We start from the raw sequence: 20,266 nt of genomic DNA, 5'->3' as shown, positions 1-20,266 counted from the left end.
CACTTAGCCCATTGTGCCATCTGTCGTCCCATAGATGCTGCCTCACCCGCTGAGTTTCTACAGCATTTTGTCTACCATTGAATCATGACTGATCTATCTCTCCTTTCTAAGCCCATTCTCCTGCCTTCTCCCCATAACCCCTGACACCAATGAACAGCATGTAACAGCAGAGGGCACTAGACTTCCTTCAACAGGGCTGCCCAGAGCGAAGTAAAGTTAAATGAGAAAATATCAGTGATGAAATTCAGAAAGATAAGCATAAGCACACAATGCTGTAAACACTCAGCAAGGCAGGAAAGTGGTGGGGAAAATGCAGAGATTTGCAGGGATCAGGATGCAGAGAATGACAAGGATGTGGAGGAGAGTGTGAGCAGGTTATGAGCGCAGGAGGATGAGGGGAGATCTTAATCATGTACAAAATCATGAGAGGAATAGATCAGGTAGACGCACAGAGTCTCTTGCCCCCAGAGTCGGGGAATCGAGGACCAGGGGACATAGGTTTAAGGTACAATACAATACAATACAATTCAATTTATTGTCATTTGGACCCCTTGAGGTCCAAACGAAATGGGAAGGGGGAAAGATTTAATAAGTATCCGAGGGGTTACTTTTTCCACGCAAAGGGTTGCAGGAATGAGCTGCCAGAGGAGGTAGTTGAGGCAGGTACTATTGCAATGTTTAATAAACATTTAGACTAGCTCATGGATAGGATAGGTTTAGACAATAGACAAACCTAGACAAAAATAGACAAACAATAGACTGATAGCAATAGGCAATAGACAATAGGTGCAGGAGTAGGCCATTCAATGTGATCATGGCTGATCATCCCCAATCAGTACCCCGTTCCTCCCTTCTCCCCATATCCCCTGACTCCGCTATTTTTAAAAGCCCCATCTAGCTCTCTCTTGAAAGCATCCAGAGAACTTGCCTCCACCACCCTCTGAGGTTTAGAGGGATATAGGCCAAACGCAGGGTCTAGCATAGATGGGACAAGTTGGCTGATGAGGGCAAGTTGGGCCGAAGGGCCTGTATCCACACTGTAAGATTCTCTATAACTCTATGATATTGTCGGACAAGAGGAACAGAAGTGTGAAAACACACATATCCAGATTCATGGACAGCTTCTTCCCTGAACCATCCCATGACCAACTAGAGAGGCTGAGGTCCTGAGCTACCATCTGGATCTGGATGTAGTACGCTGAAAAGCTCTAGGTAGAGTATCACTCAGCACTGGAACTTGGACAATTTTATACTGGACTGTTTTTTTTACATTTATACCAAGCCAATGAACCTAGAAACCTGCATGTCTTTAGAGTGTGGGAGGAATCCGAAGATCTCAGAGAAAACCCACGCTGGTCACGGGGAGAACGTGCAAACTCCATACAGACAGCACCCGTAGTCAGGATTGAACCCGGGACTCTGGCGCTGCATTTTGCTGTAAGACAGCAACTCTACCGCTGCGCCACCGTGACTGCCGTCTACCTTAGTGGGGACCTTCGAACTATCTTTAATCAGACTATACTGGATTTTATCTTGCAGTAAACATTATTCCCTTTATCCTGCTTCAGTACACTGCGGACAGCTTGATTGTAATCTTTCCACTGACTGGTTAGCACACAACAAAAAAGCTTTTTCGCTGTACCTTGCCACCTGTGAGAATAACCTAAACTAAACTAGGCTGGACTCGAGTGCCTGAGCTACGGGGAGAGGATGAGCAAGCTAGGGCTTTATTCGTTGAAGCGCAGGAGGCTGAGGGGTGATCTTATAGAGGTGTATAAGATCATGAGAGGAATCGATCGGGGGGAAATGCTCAGATGTGTTATTAACCCAGGGTAGAGGAATCAAGAACCAGAGGACATAGATTTAAGGTGAGAGAGGAAAGAGTCAAGAGTGTTTTATTGTCATATGTCCTGGACAGGACAATAAAATTCTTACTTGCTGCTGCACAACAGAATATGTGAATATGTGAACGTTGTATATAACGGGGAAAAAAAGTTCAATAAATAACACATATAGTGCAAATAACAAATAATAATATAGTCCTTTGTAGTTCACAGCTCAGAGCTTATTCGATGTTGTGTTTAATAGCCTGATGGCTATGGGGAAGCTGTTCCTGAACCTGGACGTTACAGTTTTCAGGCTCCTGTACCTTCTTAAGATTTAATAGGAACCTGATAGGCAACTTTTTGATGAAATGGGTGAATGCACAAATTATTTTACCCAGGGAGGGCGAGTCAACAACTAATGAGTGTTTAGGATAAGGTTGTAACCTGAGGGGGAACATTTGCTCAGAGGGTGAGGGGCATTTGAAATAAGCTGCTAGCAATGGGAGATGTACAATAGCAGGTACTACAAGAGGATTGAAAAGACATTTGGGCCAAATACAGGCAAAGAGAACTAGTGTAGAAGGGACATGTTGGTGGACATGGACAAGTTGGGCCCAAAGGCCTGTTTTCCTGCTCTGACTCCATGACTCTAACGCAGGCAGATCTGTGGGAGTAAAACAGAGGTAATGTTTCAGGTCTGAGACCCTTTGTGATGGCGGCATGTTGGTGCAGCGGTAGAGTTGCTTCCTTACAGCGCCAGGGTCCCGGGTTTGATCCTGACTACGGGTACTGTCTGTACGGAGTTTGTACGTTCTCCCTATGACCTGCGGGGTTTTTTTCCGGAATCTCCGGTTTCCTCCCACACTCCAAAGGCATACAGGTTTGTAGGTTGATTGGCTTGGTATCAATGTAAATTGTAGATTATTAAGGGCTTGGACACGCTAGAGGCAGGAAACATGTTCCTGATGTTGTGGGAGTCCAGAACCAGGGGCCACAGTTTAAGCCATTTAGAACGGAGATGAGGAAACACTTCTAAACACAGAGAGTTGTGAGTGTGTGGAATTCTCTGCCTCAGAGGGCGGTGGAGGCCGTTTCTTGGATACTTTCAAGAGAAAACTAGATAGGGCTCTTAAAGATAGTCAGGGGATATGGGGAGAAGGCAGGAACTGATTGTGGATGATCAGCCATGATCACATTGAATGGTGGTGCTGGCTCAAAGGGCCGAATGGCCTACTCCTGCACCTATTGTCTATTGTCCCTGGTGTGTGCAGGATAGTGTTAATGTGTGGGGATCGCTGGTCGGCATGGATTCACTGGGCCAAAGGGCCTGTTTCCGTGCTGTATCTGTAAACTAAACGAAACTGAGAAAGGCACTGATCTGAAACCTGTCCATTCCCTCCACAGATGCTGCCTGACCGGCTGAGTTACTCCAGCACTTTGTGTTTAACTCAAGATTCTAGCATCTGCAGTTCCTTGTGTCAACACGTTAATTTTGGTTTCAGTGCCACAAACAAATGGCGGTACGGTGGCGCAGTGGTCGAGCTGGTGCCTCACAGCGCCAGAGACACAAGGTTCGATTCTGACTACGGGTGCAGTCTGTGCGGAGTTTGCATGTTCTCCCTGTGACCATGTGGGTTTTCTCCGGGTGCTCCTCTTTCCCTTCACAGTCCAAAGACGGACCAAACGTAGACTGGACGATCGTTTCACTGAACACCTTCGCTCAGTCCGCCTGGACCTACCTGATCTCCCGGTTGCTAAACACTTCAACAACCCCTCCCATTCCCACACTGATCTTTCTGTCCTAGGCCTCCTCCATTGTCAGAGTGAGGCTAAACGCAAATTGGAGGAACAACATCTCATATTTTGTTTGGGCAGCTTACAGCCCAGTGGTATGAATATTGATTTCTTCCACTTCAGGTAGCCCCGGCATTCTCCCTCTCTCTCCATCTCTCCCCCACCCAAGTCGCACCAGCTTCTCGTTTTCACCCAACAAACAGCTAACAAGTGCCTGTTTCTGAGCTGTGTCTCTGAAGTCTAAAGTAAACTCAGCGGATCAGGCAACATCCATACAGAACCCTTCCTTCACCTTTTGACAAAATAATTAATTTTAGTTAAGATATACATCGTAAAAACAGGCCCTTCGACCCACCAAGTCTGCACTGACCAGCGATGCCCGCGCATCAACACTATCCTACACTAGGGACAATATTTTTGTACATTCGTACCAAGCCAATTAAATTACATACCTGAATCGATATGGGTAGAGCTGCGAAACACTAAGGGGCAGAAAACGCTAGTGGGAGTTGTGTACAGGCCACCTAACAGTAGTAGTGGAGTTGGGGATGGCATCAAACAGGAAATTAGAAATGCGTGCAACAAAGTTAAAACAGTTATAATGGGCGACTTCAATCTACATATAGATTGGGTGAATCAAATTGGCAAGGGTGCTGAGGAAGAGGATTTCTTGGAATGTATGCTGGATAGTTTTCTAAACCAACATGTAGAGGAACCAACGAGAGAGCAGGCTATTCTAGACTGGGTATTGAGTAACGAGGAAGGGTTAGTTAGCAGTCTTGTTGTGCGTGGCCCCTTGGGCAAGAGTGACCATAATATGGTTGAGTTCTTCATTAGGATGGAGAGTGACATTGTTAATTCAGAAACAAGGGTCCTGAACTTAAAGAAAGGTATCTTTGAGGGTATGAGACGTGAATTGGCCAAGATAGACTGGCAATTGATTCTTAAAGGGTTGACGGTGGATATGCAATGGAAGGCATTTAAAGACTGCATGGATGAACTACAACAATTGTCCATCCCAGTTTGGCAAAAGAATAAATCAGGGAAGGTAGTGCATCCGTGGATAACAAGGGAAATCAGGGATAGTATCAAAACAAAAGATGAAGCATACAAATTAGCCAGAAAAAGCAGCCTACCAGAGGACTGGGAGAAATTCAGAGTCCAGCAGAGGAGGACAAAGGGCTTAATTAGGAAAGGGAAAATAGATTATGAAAGAAAACTGGCAGGGAACATAAAAACTGACTGCAAAAGTTTTTATAGATATGTGAAGAGAAAAAGATTAGTTAAACAAATGTAGGTCCCTTGCAGTCAGAAACAGGTGAATTGATCATGGGGAACAAAGACAAATTGAATAGCTACTTTGGTTCTGTCTTCACTAAGGAAGACATAAATAATCTGCCGGAAATAGCAGGGGACCGGGGGTCAAATGAGATGGAGGAACTGAGTGAAATCCAGGTTAGCCAGGAAGTGGTGTTAGATAAATTGAATGGATTAAATTAAATTAAATTTCTTTATTTATATAGCACATTTTTAGTCAACTTGCATTGACCCCAAAGTGCTTCACATAATTACATTCACACACACAGGCAAAGATGGGTGAAATGTCTTGCCCAAGGACACACACAGGCAAAGGTGGGTGAAGTGTCTTGCCCAAGGACACAACGACAGTATGCACTCTAAGCGGGATTCGAACCAACTACCTTCCGGTTGCCAGCCGAACACTTAACCCATTGTGCCATCTGGCCGATAAATCCCCAGGGCCAGATAGGCTGCATCCCAGAGTACTTAAGGAAGTAGCTGCAGAAATAGTGGAGGCATTAGTGATAATTTTTCAAAACTCTTTAGATTCTGGAGTAGTTCCTGAGGATTGGATGGTAGCTAATGTAACCCCATTTTTTAAAAAGGGAGGGAAAGAGAAAACGGGGAATTACAGACCAGTTAGTCTAACGTCAGTAGTGGGGAAACTGCTAGAATCAGTTATTAAAGATGGGATAGCAGCACATTTGGAAAGTGGTGAAATCATTGGGCAAAGTCAGCATGGATTTATGAAAGGTAAATCATGTCTGACGAATCTTATAGAATTTTTCGAGGATGTAATTAGTAGAGTGGATAAGGGAGAACCAGTGGATGTGTTATATCTGGACTTTCAGAAGGCTTTCGACAAGGTCCTACATAATTAGATTAGTATACAAACTTAAAGCACACGGTATTGGGGGTTCAGTATTGATGTGGATAGAGAACTGGCTGGCAGACAGGAAGCAAAGAGTAGGAGTAAACGGGTCCTTTTCACAATGGCAGGCAGTGACTAGTGGGGTACCGCAAGGCTCAGTGCTGGGACCCCAGCTATTTACAATATATATGAATAATTTGGACGAGGGAATTGAATGCAACATCTCCAGGTTTGCGGATGACACGAAGCTGGGGGGCAGCGTTAGCTGTGAGGAGGATGCTAGGAGGCTGCAAGGTGACTTGGATAGGCTGGGTGAGTGGGCAAATGCATGGCAGATGCAGTATAATGTGGATAAATGTGAGGTTATCCACTTTGGTGGCAAAAACAGGAAAGTAGACTATTATCTGAATGGTGGCCACTTAGGAAAAGGGGAGATGCAACGAGACCTGGGTGTCATGGTACACCAGTCATTGAAAGTAGGCATGCAGGTGAAGCAGGCAGTGAAGAAAGCGAATGGTATGTTAGCATTCATAGCAAAAGGATTTGAGTATAGGAGCAGGGAGGTTCTACTGCAGTTGTACAGCGACACCTGGAGTATTGCGTACAGTTTTGGTCTCCTAATCTGAGAAAAGACATTCTTGCCATAGAGGGAGTGCAGAGAAGGTTCACCAGACTGATTGCTGGGATGTCAGGACTTTCATATGAAGAAAGACTGGATGACTTGGCTTGTACTCGCTAGAATTTAGAAGATTGAGGGGGGATCTTATCGAAACTTACAAAATTCTTAAGGGGTTGGACAGGCTAGATGCAGGAAGATTGTTCCCGATGTTGGGGAAGTCCAGAACAAGGGGTCACAGTTTTAGGATAACGGGGAAATCTTTTAGGACCGAGATGCGAAAAACATTTTTCACACAGAGAGTGGTGAATCTGTGGAACTCTCTGCCACAGAAGGTAGTTGAGGCCAGTTCATTGGCTATATTTAAGAGGGGGTTAGATGTGGCCCTTATGGCTAAAGGGATCAGGGGGTATGGAGAGAAGGCAGGTACAGGATACTGAGTTGGATGATCAGCCATGATCATATTGAATGGCGGTGCAGACTCGAAGGGCCGAATGGCCTACTCCTGCACCTAATTTCTATTTTTCTATGTTTCTATGTCTTTGGAGTGTGGGCGGAAACCGAAGATCTTGGGGAAAACCCGTGAGGTCACGGGGAGAACCGGTGTCTCTGGCGCTGTGATCATAAGGCAGCCACTGTATCGCTGTGCCACTGTGCCACTGTGCAGTTGAAGATGAATCTTCAATCACCAGAACATCTGCCTGAAGAAATCAGGCATTTGTGACCTTTCACGGTTAATATACTTGATGCAGTCCCACACAAAACAGTTTCAAAGAGTTGCTGTCCCTGTCTAATTGCCTGTTCATGGCGTCATTGCAAAACAGCTCCCAAACTGTTTTGTTTCTCAGAAGAACCATTACATTTTAATTTGGATATTTGGTCAGAACATGAAAACATGTTGAAATTCATGGAAAGTCACGGATCAGAGGTGAATCAATCTCTTGAGAATGTAGTCTGCAGAGTGTCTGCTGATGGTCTTACATATGCTTGGCACCAACATGAAATAAAATGTGACAGTTGTATAAGGTGCTGGTGAAGCTACAGTGGAAGCATTGTGTTCAGTGTTTGGTCATTATGTTCAGTTGTGGGTCAACTTGTTCTATTTGATCTTGTTTGTGCATGTCGGGTTGCTTGCAGTAGTCGAAACAGGGTGGACCAGGTGAACGTTGCAATCTCCCACCCCAGTTTTAGTCATCGTACTATGGGAAAGGTGAAGCACACCGACGCCTCTACTTCCTTAGAAGGCTTAGGAAGTTCGGCATGTTCCCTACAACTCTCACCAACTTCTACAGATGCGCCGTAGAAAGCATTTTATCGGGAAGCATCACAGCACGGTTTGGGAACAGCTTCATCCAAGACCGCAAGAAATTGGAGTGAATTGTGGACGCAGCCCAGACCATCACACAAACCAACCTCCCTTCCATTGACTCCATCTACACCTCACGCTGCCTCGGCAAGGCCAGCAGCATCATCAAGGACCAGTCTCACCCCGGTCACTCCCTGGTCTCCCCTCTCCCATCATGCATGAGGTACAGAAGTGTGAAAACGCACACCTCCAGATTCAGGGACAGTTTCTTCCCAGCTGTTATCAGGCAACTGAACCATCCTACCACAACCAGAGAGCGGTGCTGAACTACTATCTACCTCATTGGTGACCCGCAGACTATCTTTGATTGGACTTTGCTGGCTTTACCTTGCACTAAACGTTATTCCCTTATCATGTATCTATACACTGTAAAATGGCTCTGTTGTAATCATGTATAGTCTTTCCGCTGACTGGATAGCACGCAACAAAAGCCTTTCACTGTACACATGACAATAAACTAAACTGAACTGGGAAATGAACTGGTATGCTAATTTTATCAGTCAGGGAACTGAGCATAGAAGTTGGGATGTGTGTGAAGGAACTACAGATGCTGGCTTACATCCCTTTGGGCGGCGCGACTCTCGTCAGCAGCGGCCTCTGCAGTCCGTCTGTGTTTTATTATTTTTTGTCTCGTTTTTATGTAGTTTTTGTTATTTTTTTTTGGGGGTATGTGTGTGGGGGTGGGGGGGTGGGGGTGGTGTGGGGGGGAGGGGGTAACTTTAAAATCTTTCCCCTGCACGGGAGACCCGACCTTTTCTTTGTCGGGTCTCCGTTGTCGTTGGGGCTGCAACGTGGAGCGGCCTCCAACAGGAACGACCTGGGGTTCCAGCTGCAGAGCTGCCGACTACTCACCGTCACGGGGCTGGCCGAGTCCGGAGCGGGTGGAGCGGTGGTGGAGCGCTGCTGCCACCCGACCCCCGGAGTTTCGGAGGCTGCAACTGCGGGTTTGGCGGACGGCGGCACCGGGAGCCCGCGGGTCCCTGCTGGGTGACCGCTTTTCGGGGCTTCCGCAACGGCGACTTCTCCCGCCCGAGTTGCGGGGTTGATGAGCACCTGAGCGGGGCCTTACACCATCGCCCCGCGCGGCTTGGAATGGCCGCGGGACTTTGCGAGCGCACGCCGGGGGCTCTAACACCAAGACCCGGTGCGCGACCTTGCATCACCCGGCGTGGCTTTAATGGCCGCGGGACAATCGCCATCGCCAGCCGGGGGCTTTGACTTTGACTCTGACTCTGACATCGGGGGGGAGAGTACAGTGGAGAGATAAGTTTTTTTGCCTTCCATCACAACGATGTGATGGATGTTTGTGTAAACTGTGTTGTGTCTTGGGTCTATTTGTTTGTAATGTATGGCTGCAGAAACGACATTTCGTTTGGACCTCAAGGGGTCCAAATGACAAATAAATTGAATTGTATTGTATTGTATTGTATTGTATTGTATTGTATTGTATTGAGAAGAGTTGTAAGTTAATTGGCCACTGTAAATTTTCCCAAGTGTGTAGGGAGTGGATGCAAAAGTGTGATAATGTTATTATTACTATATATTATTACGATTATGAACTGGTGATCGATGGTCAGCATGGACTTGGTGGGCCGAAGGGCCTGTTTCCATACTGTATGTTCAATCAAAATGTAAAATCTTGCACATTAGGTGTAGTATGATGTGGAAAACACTTTGGTTTCAAATAATAATATTATACTTTCTATCTAGTGAAGAAAGACTCAAAATGCTGGAGTAACTCAGCGTGAAAGGCAGCATCTCTGGTGAAAAGGAATAGGTGACATTTCGGGTCGGAACTTCTTCAGAAGTTGGGAGGTTATGTTGGAAACATAGAAACATAGAAAATATGTGCAGGCGTAGGCCATTCGGCCCTTCGAGCCTGCACCGCCATTCAATATGATCATGGCTAATCATCCAACTCAGTATCCTGTACCTGCCTTCTCTCCATACCCCCTGATCCCTTTAGCCACAAGGGCCACATCTAACTCCCTTTTAAATATAGCCAATGAACTGGCCTCAACTACCTTCTGTGGCAGAGAATTCCACAGATTCACTACTCTCTGTGTGAAAAATGTTTTTCTCATCTCGGTCCTAAAAGACTTCCCCCTAATCCTTAAACTGTGACCCCTTGTTCTGGACTTCCCCAACATCGGGAACAATCTTCCTGCATCTAGCCTGTCCAACCCCCTAAGAATTTTGTAACTTTCTATAAGATCCCCCCTCAATCTTCTAAATTCTAGCGAGTACAAGCCAAGTCTATCCAGTCTTTCTTCATATAAAAGTCCTGCCATCCCAGGAATCAGTCTGGTGAACCTTCTCTGTACTCCCTCTATGGCAAGAATGTCTTTCCTCAGATTAGGAGACCAAAACTGTACATAATACTCCAGGTGTGGTCTCACCAAGGCCCTGAACAACTGCAGTAGAAACTCCCTGCTCCTATACTCAAATCCTTTTGCTATGAATGCTAACATACCATTCGCTTTCTTCACTGCCTGCTGCACCAGCATGCCTACTTTCAATGACTGGTGTACCATGACACCCAGGTCTCGTTGCATCTCCCCTTTTCCTAATCGGCCACCATTCAGATAATAGTCTACTTTCCTTTTCCTGCCACCAAAGTGGATCTCACATTCAATACAATACAATACGGTTTATTTGTCACATTGCACATAAAGTGCAAGTGAAATGAATATGTCAGCAGCGGCACAATTATAAAGAACACACACAAAAACACAATAAAAATTTAACACAAACATCCACCACAGCATTCATCACTGTGGTGTTTTGCACACAATTTGGCCAGTCCTCCTCCATTTTCCCCGTGGTCGGGACCTCAACCCTCCGCAGCCGTTGATGCGGGCGTCCAGATGGTAAAAGGACAAGGTACAAGTCCAGGTAAGTCCAGAGTCGGCTCTTCCCCACCGAGGACCGCAGCTTTAAGTTGGTGTAGGCCGCAGGCCGGCGGTCGAGATTTAAAGTTTAAAGTTCCCGCCGCGCCGCAGCCAGAAGCACCGCAGACAGCAGGGCCGGCGGTCGAAGCTCCCCTCCAGGGGTGATGGTAAGTCGCCACCGCGCCCGCGGTAGAAGTTGGCCGTGGGCCGGCAGTGATGGCTTCTTCTTCCCCCGGGTCCCCCACGAGGGATCCCGGGCTGTAGACGCCGCGCCTGCTGGAGCTGTGCAGACCGCGGCTTCAGGCTGCCGGCTGGCCCGGGCCAGCGAAACGGAGAGCTCCCCTCCAGCGAGGGATCGCCCGCTCCACGCCAAGAGTCCACGCTGCGCCCGCCGCTGAAGCCCCGGGCGCGTCTCCGGGAAAGGCCGCGCCGATCCTTGCTGTTAGGCCACGGGGGAGGCGACCTGGAAAAAGTCGCCTCTCCATGGAGGAGGCGGCCGAAACGGTTTCCCCCTCACCCCCCCCCACACAAAACACACAAAGAAACATTAAAAACATACTTTAAAACATATTAAAAAAAATAAAAAAGTTGAAAAAAAAAGTATCATCCACATTATACTGCATCTGCCATGCATTTGCCCCCTCGCCCAACCTATCCAAGTCACCTTGCAGCCTCCTAGCATCCTCCTCACAGCTAACACTGCCCCCCAGCTTCGTGTCATCTGCAAACTTGGAGATGTTGCATTCAATTCCCTCATCCAAATCACATTAATATATATTGTAAATAGCTGGGGACCCAGCACTGAGCCTTGCGGTTCCCCACTAGTCACTGCCTGCCATTCTGAAAAGGACCCGTTTACTCCTACTCTTTGCTGTTATTGGGGATGGACAGGTTCTTCATTAGTACGGTTGTCAGAGTTTATGGGGGGAAGGCAGGAGAATGGGGTTAGGTGGGAGAGATAGATCAGCCATGATTGAATGGCAGAGTAGACTTGATGGGCCGAATGACCTTATTCTGGTCCTAGAACTTATGAATTTAATTAAGTCTTTGGTAAATATTGTAAATTATCCTTAGTGTGTAAGACAATGTTAGCGTATGGGATGATTGCTGGTCGGTGCCGACTCAGTGGGCCGAAGTCTAAGAAAGAACTGCAGATGCTGGTTTAAATCGTAGGTAGACACAAAATGCTGGAGTAACTCAGCAGCCGGATGAAAGTTAGTGGTGAAATGGATGAAGTCAGTCTATCTTTTTACTGATGTTATTCTTGGTTAAATGCTCCCACTTACCACAGCATGGTTGACCCACAAAGGAATGAATTTATCAAGGGCTTCAGGATACACCAGTGATCTGTCGAGCGTAAATAAAATCCAGAAAGATGCGACAACGAACTGAAAAGGACAACAACAACATTTTAATGTTCTGATAGCAATAGGCAACAGACAATACGTGCAGGAGTTCGAGCCAGCACCGCCATTCAATGTGATCATGGCTGATCATCCCCATTCAGTACCCTGGTAGCATCAGATTGTACAGGTCCACCAGCAACATTCTGGCACCCTTGGTTCCAGAGACCTTGCCATATCCTGCGTTTTGCCAGACCAACAGAGGTCACGGCCTTGGGCGAGCCGAGACACCGGCCCACAGAGTCGGCCTTGGCTATGAGAACCAACCTGCCGGCTCTGGCTGTGCCGGAGTTCCAGAGCCCTGGCAGCAGGGGATAAATTCAACCCGCCGATTGGCCGTGGAAGTCCCAATGAGGTTGGGTTTGGCCGCCTCAACCAGCCTCGGCACCACATTCTCGTGGGTAGGGTCATAGAGTCATACAGCGTGGAAACAGGACCTTCGCCCTAACCTGCCCACACCAACCAACATAAGGTCAGAGGTGAGAGGAGCAGTATTAGGCCATTCGGCCCATCCAGTCTACTCCGCCATTCAATCATGGCTGATCTATCTCTCCCTCCTAACCCTATTCTCCTGCCTTCTCCCCGTTTTCCCAGACAACTGTACTAAACAAGAATCTATCACTGCCTTAAAAATATCCCGTTGTCCCATCTACACCAGCCCCACCTGCCTGCGTTTGGCCGATATCCCTCTCAACCAAGTACCTGTCTAAATGTCTCTCAACTACCTCCTCTGGCAGCTCCTTTCATACACCTACCACCCTGTGCGTGAAAAAGTTGCCCCTCAAGTTCCGATTAAATCATGTCCGCCTCACCTGTACCACTCACTGTACCAATTGGTGCATGTGATAATAAATGTCCTCTGGTTCTTGAGTTCCTTATGCCCCTGTCCCACTTAGGAAACCAGAACGGAAACCTCTGGAGACTTTGCGCACCACCCAAGGTTTCCGTGCGGTTCCCGGAGGTTTTTGTCAGTCTCCCTACCTGCTTCCACTACCTGCAACCTCCGGGAACCGCACGGAAACCTTGGGTGGGGCGCAAAGTCCCCAGAGGTTTCCGTTCAGGTTTCCTAAGTGGGACACGGGCATTACTCTGATCCCCTACTTGATTCCATGTCTCTGGTACTTGCGGAGAGGGAGGGACTTTGTCCAGATTGATGGGGGCCGGGACAGCAGTCGGTGGTCGACCTGTATTAGTTTATAGAACATTGAACGGAACAGCCCATGAACAGGTCCTGTTGCCCCCGCCAAACACTAAGGCAAATTAAATAATGTCTGTCCCCTGCCTGCCTGAAGCCAATTGTCTATGTATCTATGTTTATCTATTTATGTATCTAAGTAATTAAACTAAAACAATGATTACAATGCGATTTCTACCCCACGACCTAACCATGTATTTCCCCCTCTGAAACCACACAGCCCTCTGCCTCTCAATGACTTTAATGCATCTTCTTACTTTGTTTCAGAACAACAGTAAGACCTCTGTTCCTTTATCCTGCAGAGTAACTTCAATTTTCATGTACAATAAGTCCCGGCAGATTTCAATAAGGTATACGGCAAGTTTTACTTCAACACAAAGTATTTTGCCTCTTTCCTCTGCAGCACGAGAGATCTAGATGGCAGCAAGATGGGGTTTGGAGGAAAGGATGGATCAGACATGATTAAAGGCAGAATGGAGTCGATGGGCTGAATGGCCTAATTCTGCTCCTATGATTATCAACCCCTGACCTGCTGAATTACTCCAGCACTTTGAGACCCTTTGTGCGAACCAGCAATTGCAGTTCCTTATTTCTACCACACATTTTGTTGACCTATGGTAATTTCAGAGAGATGTAAATAGTTAATACTTACAGTACCAACAGGGAAAACCAGAACAGAGAAGAAGAGGTCTCTTAGACAGAGAATCCATGATGCCTGTTTCTGTATGTCTGACAGGATGCACAGCCCGTTGAAAATCATCTGCAGAAACTAGAGAACAATGACAGGAATATTGTTTTAGTTTGGTTCGAGAAAGTTTAGAGATACAGGACGTCATGATGCAGCTCAGGAAGTCATGATGCAGCTCTACAGGACCTTAGCTAGGCCGCATGTGGATCCTTGCATGCAGTTCTGGCTGTCCCATTACGGGAAAGATGTGGAGGCTTTGGAGACATGTGCATAGGGGATTTACACGAATGCTGTCTGGATTTGAGGGTTTCAATAGACAATAGATGCAGGAGTAGGCTATTCGGCCCTTCAAGCCAGCACCGCCATTCAATGTGGTCATGACTGATCATCCACAATTAGGGGAAATCTTGCTTGACTAATCTTCTGGAATTTTATGAGGACGTAACTAGGAAAATGGACAAAGGAGAGCCAGTGGATGTAGTGTACCTGGACTTTCAGAAAGCATTTGATAAGGTCCCACAAAGGAGATTAGTGGGCAAAATTAGGGCACATGGTATTGGTGGTAGAGTGCTGACATGGATAGAAAATTAGTTGGCAGACAGGGAACAAAGAGTAGGGATTAACGGGTCCCTTTAAGAATGGCAGGCAGTGACTAGTGGGGTACCACAAGGCTCGGTGCTGGGACCGCAGCTATTTACAATATACATCAACGATTTAGATGAAGGGATTCAAATTAACATTAGCAAATTTGCAGATGACACAAAGCTGGGTGGCAGTGTGAACTGTGAGGAGGATGCTATGAGAATGCAGGGTGACTTGGACAGGTTGGATGAGTGGGCAGATGCATGGCAGATGCAGTTTAATGTGAATAAACGCGAGGTTATCCACTTTGGTAGCAAAATCAGGAAGGCAGATTATTATCTAAATGGTGTCAAGTTGGGAAAAGTGAAGTACAATGGGATCTGGGGGTCCTTGTACATCAGTCAATGAAAGTAAGCATGCAGGTACAGCAGGCAGTGAAGAAAGCGAATGGCATGTTGGCCTTCATAACAAGAGTAGTTGAGTATAAGAGCAAAGAGGTCCTTCTGCAGTTGTACAGGGCCCAGTGAGACCACACCTGGAGTATTGTGTGCAGTTTTGGTCCCCTAATTTGAGGAAGGACATACTTGCTATTGAGGGAGTGCAGCGTAGGTTTACAAGGTTAATTCCCAGAATGGCGGGACTGTCATATGCTGAGAGAATGGAGCGGCTGGGCTTCTACATTCTGTAGTTTAGAACGATGAGAGGGGATCTTATTGAAACATATAAGATTATTAAGGGTTTGGACACGCTAGAGGCTGGAAACATGTTCCCGATGTTGGGAGAGTCCAGAACCAGGGGCCACAGTTTAAGAATAAGGGGTAAGCCATTTAGAACGGAGGTGAGGAAACACTTTTGCTCACAGAGAGTTGTGAGTCTGTGGAATTTTCTGCTTCAGAGGGCGGTGGAAGCCGGTTCTCTGGATGCTTTCAAGAGAGAGCTAGATAGGGCTCTTAAAGATAGTGGAGTCAGGGGATATGGGAGAAGGCAGGAACGGGGTACTGATTGGGGATAATCAGCCATGATCTCATAAATGGCGGTGCTGGCTCAAAGGGCCGAATGGCCTACTCCTGCACCTATTGTCTATTGTCTAAAATGCTGGAATAACACAGCAGGTCAGGGGCAACATCTTTGGAGAAAAGGAATAGGTGACATTTCGGGTCAAGACCCTTCATCAGACCCCTGGTTCTCGATTCACCTACCCTGGCTAAACGCTTGTGTATTAAATATATTGCAGATTGGGCGGTTCCTCGGTACACGTGACAATAAACTAAACTGACCGGTGGCACAGCGGTAGAGTTGCTGCCTTACAGCGCTGGAGACCCGGGTTCGATCCCGACTATGGGTGCTGTCTGTAAGTAGTTTGCACGTTCTCCCCGTGACCCGCGTGGGGATTTCGCAGAGATATTTGGTTTCCTCCCACACTCCACAGACGTACAGGTTTGTAGGTTAATTGGCTTTGGAAGAATTGTAAAGTGTCCCCAGTGTGTGTAGGATAGCGTGAATATGCGGGGATCATGGTCGGTGCGGACTCCGTGGGCAGAAGGTCCTGTTTCTGTGCTGAATCTCTAAACTAAACTAAACAGATAGTAGATATATTAGAGATGTTCTTGCTAGTTGAAGAATGCAACTGGCAATCATTCATGATGGCCGATACAAATTGTTGAAACTGTTATCAAATTGAATCTTCATCCACCCTTTGGTTCTCAATGGACCATTGAGATGATTTTTGTGCATGGAGATGGGAAGATTTGAGTGTGGAAAAATGAGGCTCAATGCGTTTACATTAATCCTTTCTCCTCGCACAAACAAAGGCAGTGCTCAATTGTGGCAGTAAACATGTTACTGGAAAGTAGGACACTCTTTAGTCTTCAAAGTTTTTCCAAATATGCATAGGGTTTACGGTCCATTGTGGCCGGATTGGAACCTTTCCACCATCACTGAATGAAACAGCTGCACATTAAATGCAATGATACAAATGACCTTCAGAAACAAATGCCGTGGGAAAGGAACATGGAAGCTGGGCAAGGCACCCTGAATAAAGATCTCTAGTTTCCAAAGCATCTGCTGAAAGATCTGTAGAAAGGAACTGCAGATGCTGGTTCCTGCTGAAGTTAGACTAATGCAGGTGCTATCGCAACGCTGGTCGGCGTGGACTCAGTGAGTACTGAGGTCTGGGTGTGTCCACAGATCAATCCCACACACTCATACACTGAATCATATGGAGAGTCCACAGGATAATCTAACAAAGAAAAGATGTATAACACAGCAAAGAGTAGACAGAAGCCAGAGGATTGGGAAACTTTCATAGGACAACAGAAGGAATCAAAACGGGCAATACGGGCTGAAAAGATGAAGTACGAGGGGAAGCTGGCCAGGAATATAAAGAAGGACAGTAAAAGCTGCTTTAGATATGTTAAAGGAAAAAGAGTAGCAAAGTCAAATGTGGGTCCCTTGAAGGCAGACACGGGTGAAATTATTATGGGGAACAAGGAAGTGGCAGAAGAGTTGAACAGGTACTTCGGATCTGTCTTCACTAAGGAAGACACAAACAATCTCCCAGATGTACTGGAGGACAGAGGATCCAAGGGGGTAGAGGAACTGAAATAAATTTTCATTAGGCGAGAAATAGTATTGGGTCGGCTAATGGGACTGAAGGAAGATAGGGGGCGCCGTCTAGTTGGGTATGGCTGCCCAGCCTGCAGCTGTCTGTCTGTTCACTTCTTTCTTTTATTTTTAGTGTGTTAAAAAGTGTTTTGTTTGGAGGTCTGTTCTTTTTAATGTGGAGGGTTGGGGGGGGGGGTATGGGAAAACTGCTTTTCCTGGTCCCTACCTGGTCGGAGAAGCGGCTTTTCTCCGGGCAGCATTTACGACCCGTCTTCGCAGCCTACCAATGGGTCTGGAGCGGCGTTTCCTGAGGGGACCACCCAGAACCACGGCTTAGGCGGCGGCACAGCGCTGGAGCGCTATCGCGGAGCGGGCGATGCTTTGCCCGGATCACCGCGCTGGAGCTCTGGAATGCTGAGACCGCAGGTGAACATCACGGAGCTGGGGGTCTGTAGAGGGGCCAGCTGCGGGCGGCGGCGCTGACTTTAACATAGGGAGCCTGGGATCTCTCGCCGAGATTGCCAGTGGTGGAGCTCCACGGTCTCCAGTAAGGAAGCGGCCGTTCCAGGTGTCTCAAGCCGCTGAGAGGATTCTCCCGATGCCGGAGCACCATCACCCGGCGAGAACGGCCTGGAACATCGGGCTGCCGTAGCGGCGACTGCGGTGGCCTCAATAGGCACGACTATGGGTGGACATGGGGATGGGGACTGGACTTTGTGCCTTCCATCACAGTGGCACGATTGTGGGGGGATGTTTTTATGTTTATTGTTAAATTCTTTAATGTTGTGTCTTATCTTTATCTGTGTGCTGTATGGCAAGTCAAATTTCACTACACCAATTGGTGTATGTGATAATAAATGTCCTTTGTAAATCCCCGGGGCCTGATGGACTGCATAGAAATAGTGGACGCATTGGTGATTATTTTCCAATGTTCGATTGATTCAGGATCAGTTCCTGTGGATTGGAGGATAGCTAATGTTATCCCACTTTTCAAGAAAGGAGCGAGAGAGAGAAAACGGGGAATTACAGACCAGTTAGCCTGACCGGTGGTGGGAAAGATGCTGGAGTCAATTATTAAAGAGGTAATAATGGGGCATTTGGATAGCAGTAAAAGGATTAGTCCAAGTCAACATGGATTTATGAAAGGAAAATCATGCTTGACTAATCTTCTGGAATTTTTTGAGGACGTGACAAGTAAAATGTATGAAGGGGTGCCAGTGGAGGTAGTGTATCTAGACTTTCAGAAAGCCTTTGATAAGGTCCCACACGGGAGACTGGTGACTAAAATTAGAGCACATGAAATTGTGGGTAGGGTGTTGACATGGATAGAAAATTGGTTGGCAGACCGGAAGCAAAGAGTAGGTGTGAACGGGTCCTTTTCAGAATGGCAGGCAGTGGCGAGTGGAGTGCCGCAAAGCTCGGTGTTGGGGCCGCAACTGTTTACCATATATATTAATGATTTGGAAGAGGGAATTAGGAGCAACACTAGCAAGTTTGCAGATGACACATGGCTGGGTAGCAGTGTGAACTGTGAAGAGGGTGTTAGGAGGTTGCAGGGTGACCTGGACAAGTTGAGTGAGTGGGCAGATGTGTGGCAGATGCAGTATAATATAGATAAATGTGAGGTTATCCAGTTTGGCGGCAAAAACAAGGGTCAGATTATTATCTCAATGGGGTGAGGGGATACCTTATAGAAACATATACAATTATTAAAGGACTGGACAAGCAAGATGCAGGAAAAAATTTCCCAATGTTGGGCGAATCCTGAACCAGGGGCCACAGTCTTGGAATAAAAGTCATTTAAGACTGAGGTGAGAAAAAACCTTTTCACCCAGAGAGTTGTGAATTTGTGGAATTCCCTGCCACAGAGGGCAGTGAAGGCCAAGTCACTGGATGGATTTAAGAGAGAATTAGATAGAGCTGTAGGGGCTAGTGGAATCAAGGGATATGGGGAGAGGGCAGGCACGGGTTATTGATTGGGGACGATCAGCCATGATCACAATGAATCTCTGAAAAGCTATGTTTTGGATGCTATCCAATCAGAACAGATAATACTATACATAAATTCAATGCAATTGTAAAAAGGAAAAGATTAGTGAAGACGAATGTAGGTCTCTTACAGTCAGAGACAGGTGAATTTATAATGGGAAACAAGGAAATGGCAGAAAGAGAGGAACTGAAGGCAATCCATATTAGTCAGGAAATCGTGTTAGGTTAACTGTTGGGACTGAAGGCAAATAAATCCCCAGGGCCTGATGGTATGCATCCCAGAGTACTCAAGGAGGTGGCCCTTGAAATCATGGACGCATTGGTGATCATTTTCCAATGTTCTCTTGACTCTGGATCAGTTCCTGTGGACTGGAGGGTAGCCAATGTAACTCCACTTTTTCAGAAAGGAGGGAGTGAGAAAACGGGGAATTATGGACCAGTTAGCCTTACATCGGTAGTGGGGAAGCTGCTTAAGTCGATTATTAAAGATGTTATAGCAGCGCATTTGGAAAGCAGTGACAGGATCAGTCAAAGTTAGCATGGATCATTTAACATATATAACATATAACAATTACAGCACGGAAACAGGCCATCTCGACCCTTCTAGTCCGTGCCGAACACGTATTCTCCCCTAGTCCCATATACCTGCGCTCAGACCATAACCCTCCATTCCTTTCCCGTCCATATAACTATCCAATTTATTTTTAAATGATAAAAACGAACCTGCCTCCACCACCTTCACTGGAAGCTCATTCCACACAGCCACCACTCTCTGAGTAAAGAAGTTCCCCCTCATGTTACCCCTAAACTTCTGTCCCTTAATTCTCAAGTCATGTCCCCTTGTTTGAATCTTCCCTACTCTCAGTGGGAAAAGCTTATCCCTGTCAACTCTGTCTATCCCTCTCATCATTTTAAAGACCTCTATCAAGTCCCCCCTTAACCTTCTGCGCTCCAAAGAATAAAGACCTAACTTGTTCAACCATTCTCTGTAACTTAGGTGCTGAAACCCAGGCAACATTCTAGTAAATCTCCTCTGTACTCTCTCTATCATGCTTGACAAATCTTCTGGAATTTTTTGAGGATGTAACAAGTAGAATGGACAAGGTAGAGCCAGTGGATGTGGTCTATCTGGACTTTCAAAA

General features: G+C 46.7%; 1 protein-coding gene across 2 annotated transcripts in view; it reads right to left on the bottom strand.

Moving 5' to 3' along the window:
- LOC116968297 (androgen-dependent TFPI-regulating protein-like) overlaps positions 1 to 20,266 on the bottom strand; it is a 96,474-nt gene that overhangs the window by 7,615 nt on the left and 68,593 nt on the right. For both annotated transcript variants that reach the window (XM_033015019.1, XM_033015027.1), the window contains exons 3-4: positions 13,914 to 14,030; positions 11,950 to 12,051 (exon numbers count right to left, since the gene is read on the bottom strand). In XM_033015019.1, the coding sequence (XP_032870910.1) occupies positions 11,950 to 12,051; positions 13,914 to 14,030 (219 nt within the window). The remainder of the gene's footprint in view (positions 1 to 11,949; positions 12,052 to 13,913; positions 14,031 to 20,266) is intronic.

This window comes from Amblyraja radiata, chromosome 2, assembly GCF_010909765.2.
Source record: "Amblyraja radiata isolate CabotCenter1 chromosome 2, sAmbRad1.1.pri, whole genome shotgun sequence".
Lineage (NCBI taxonomy): Eukaryota > Metazoa > Chordata > Chondrichthyes > Rajiformes > Rajidae > Amblyraja > Amblyraja radiata.
This window is presented reverse-complemented; position numbering and strand designations above follow the sequence as displayed.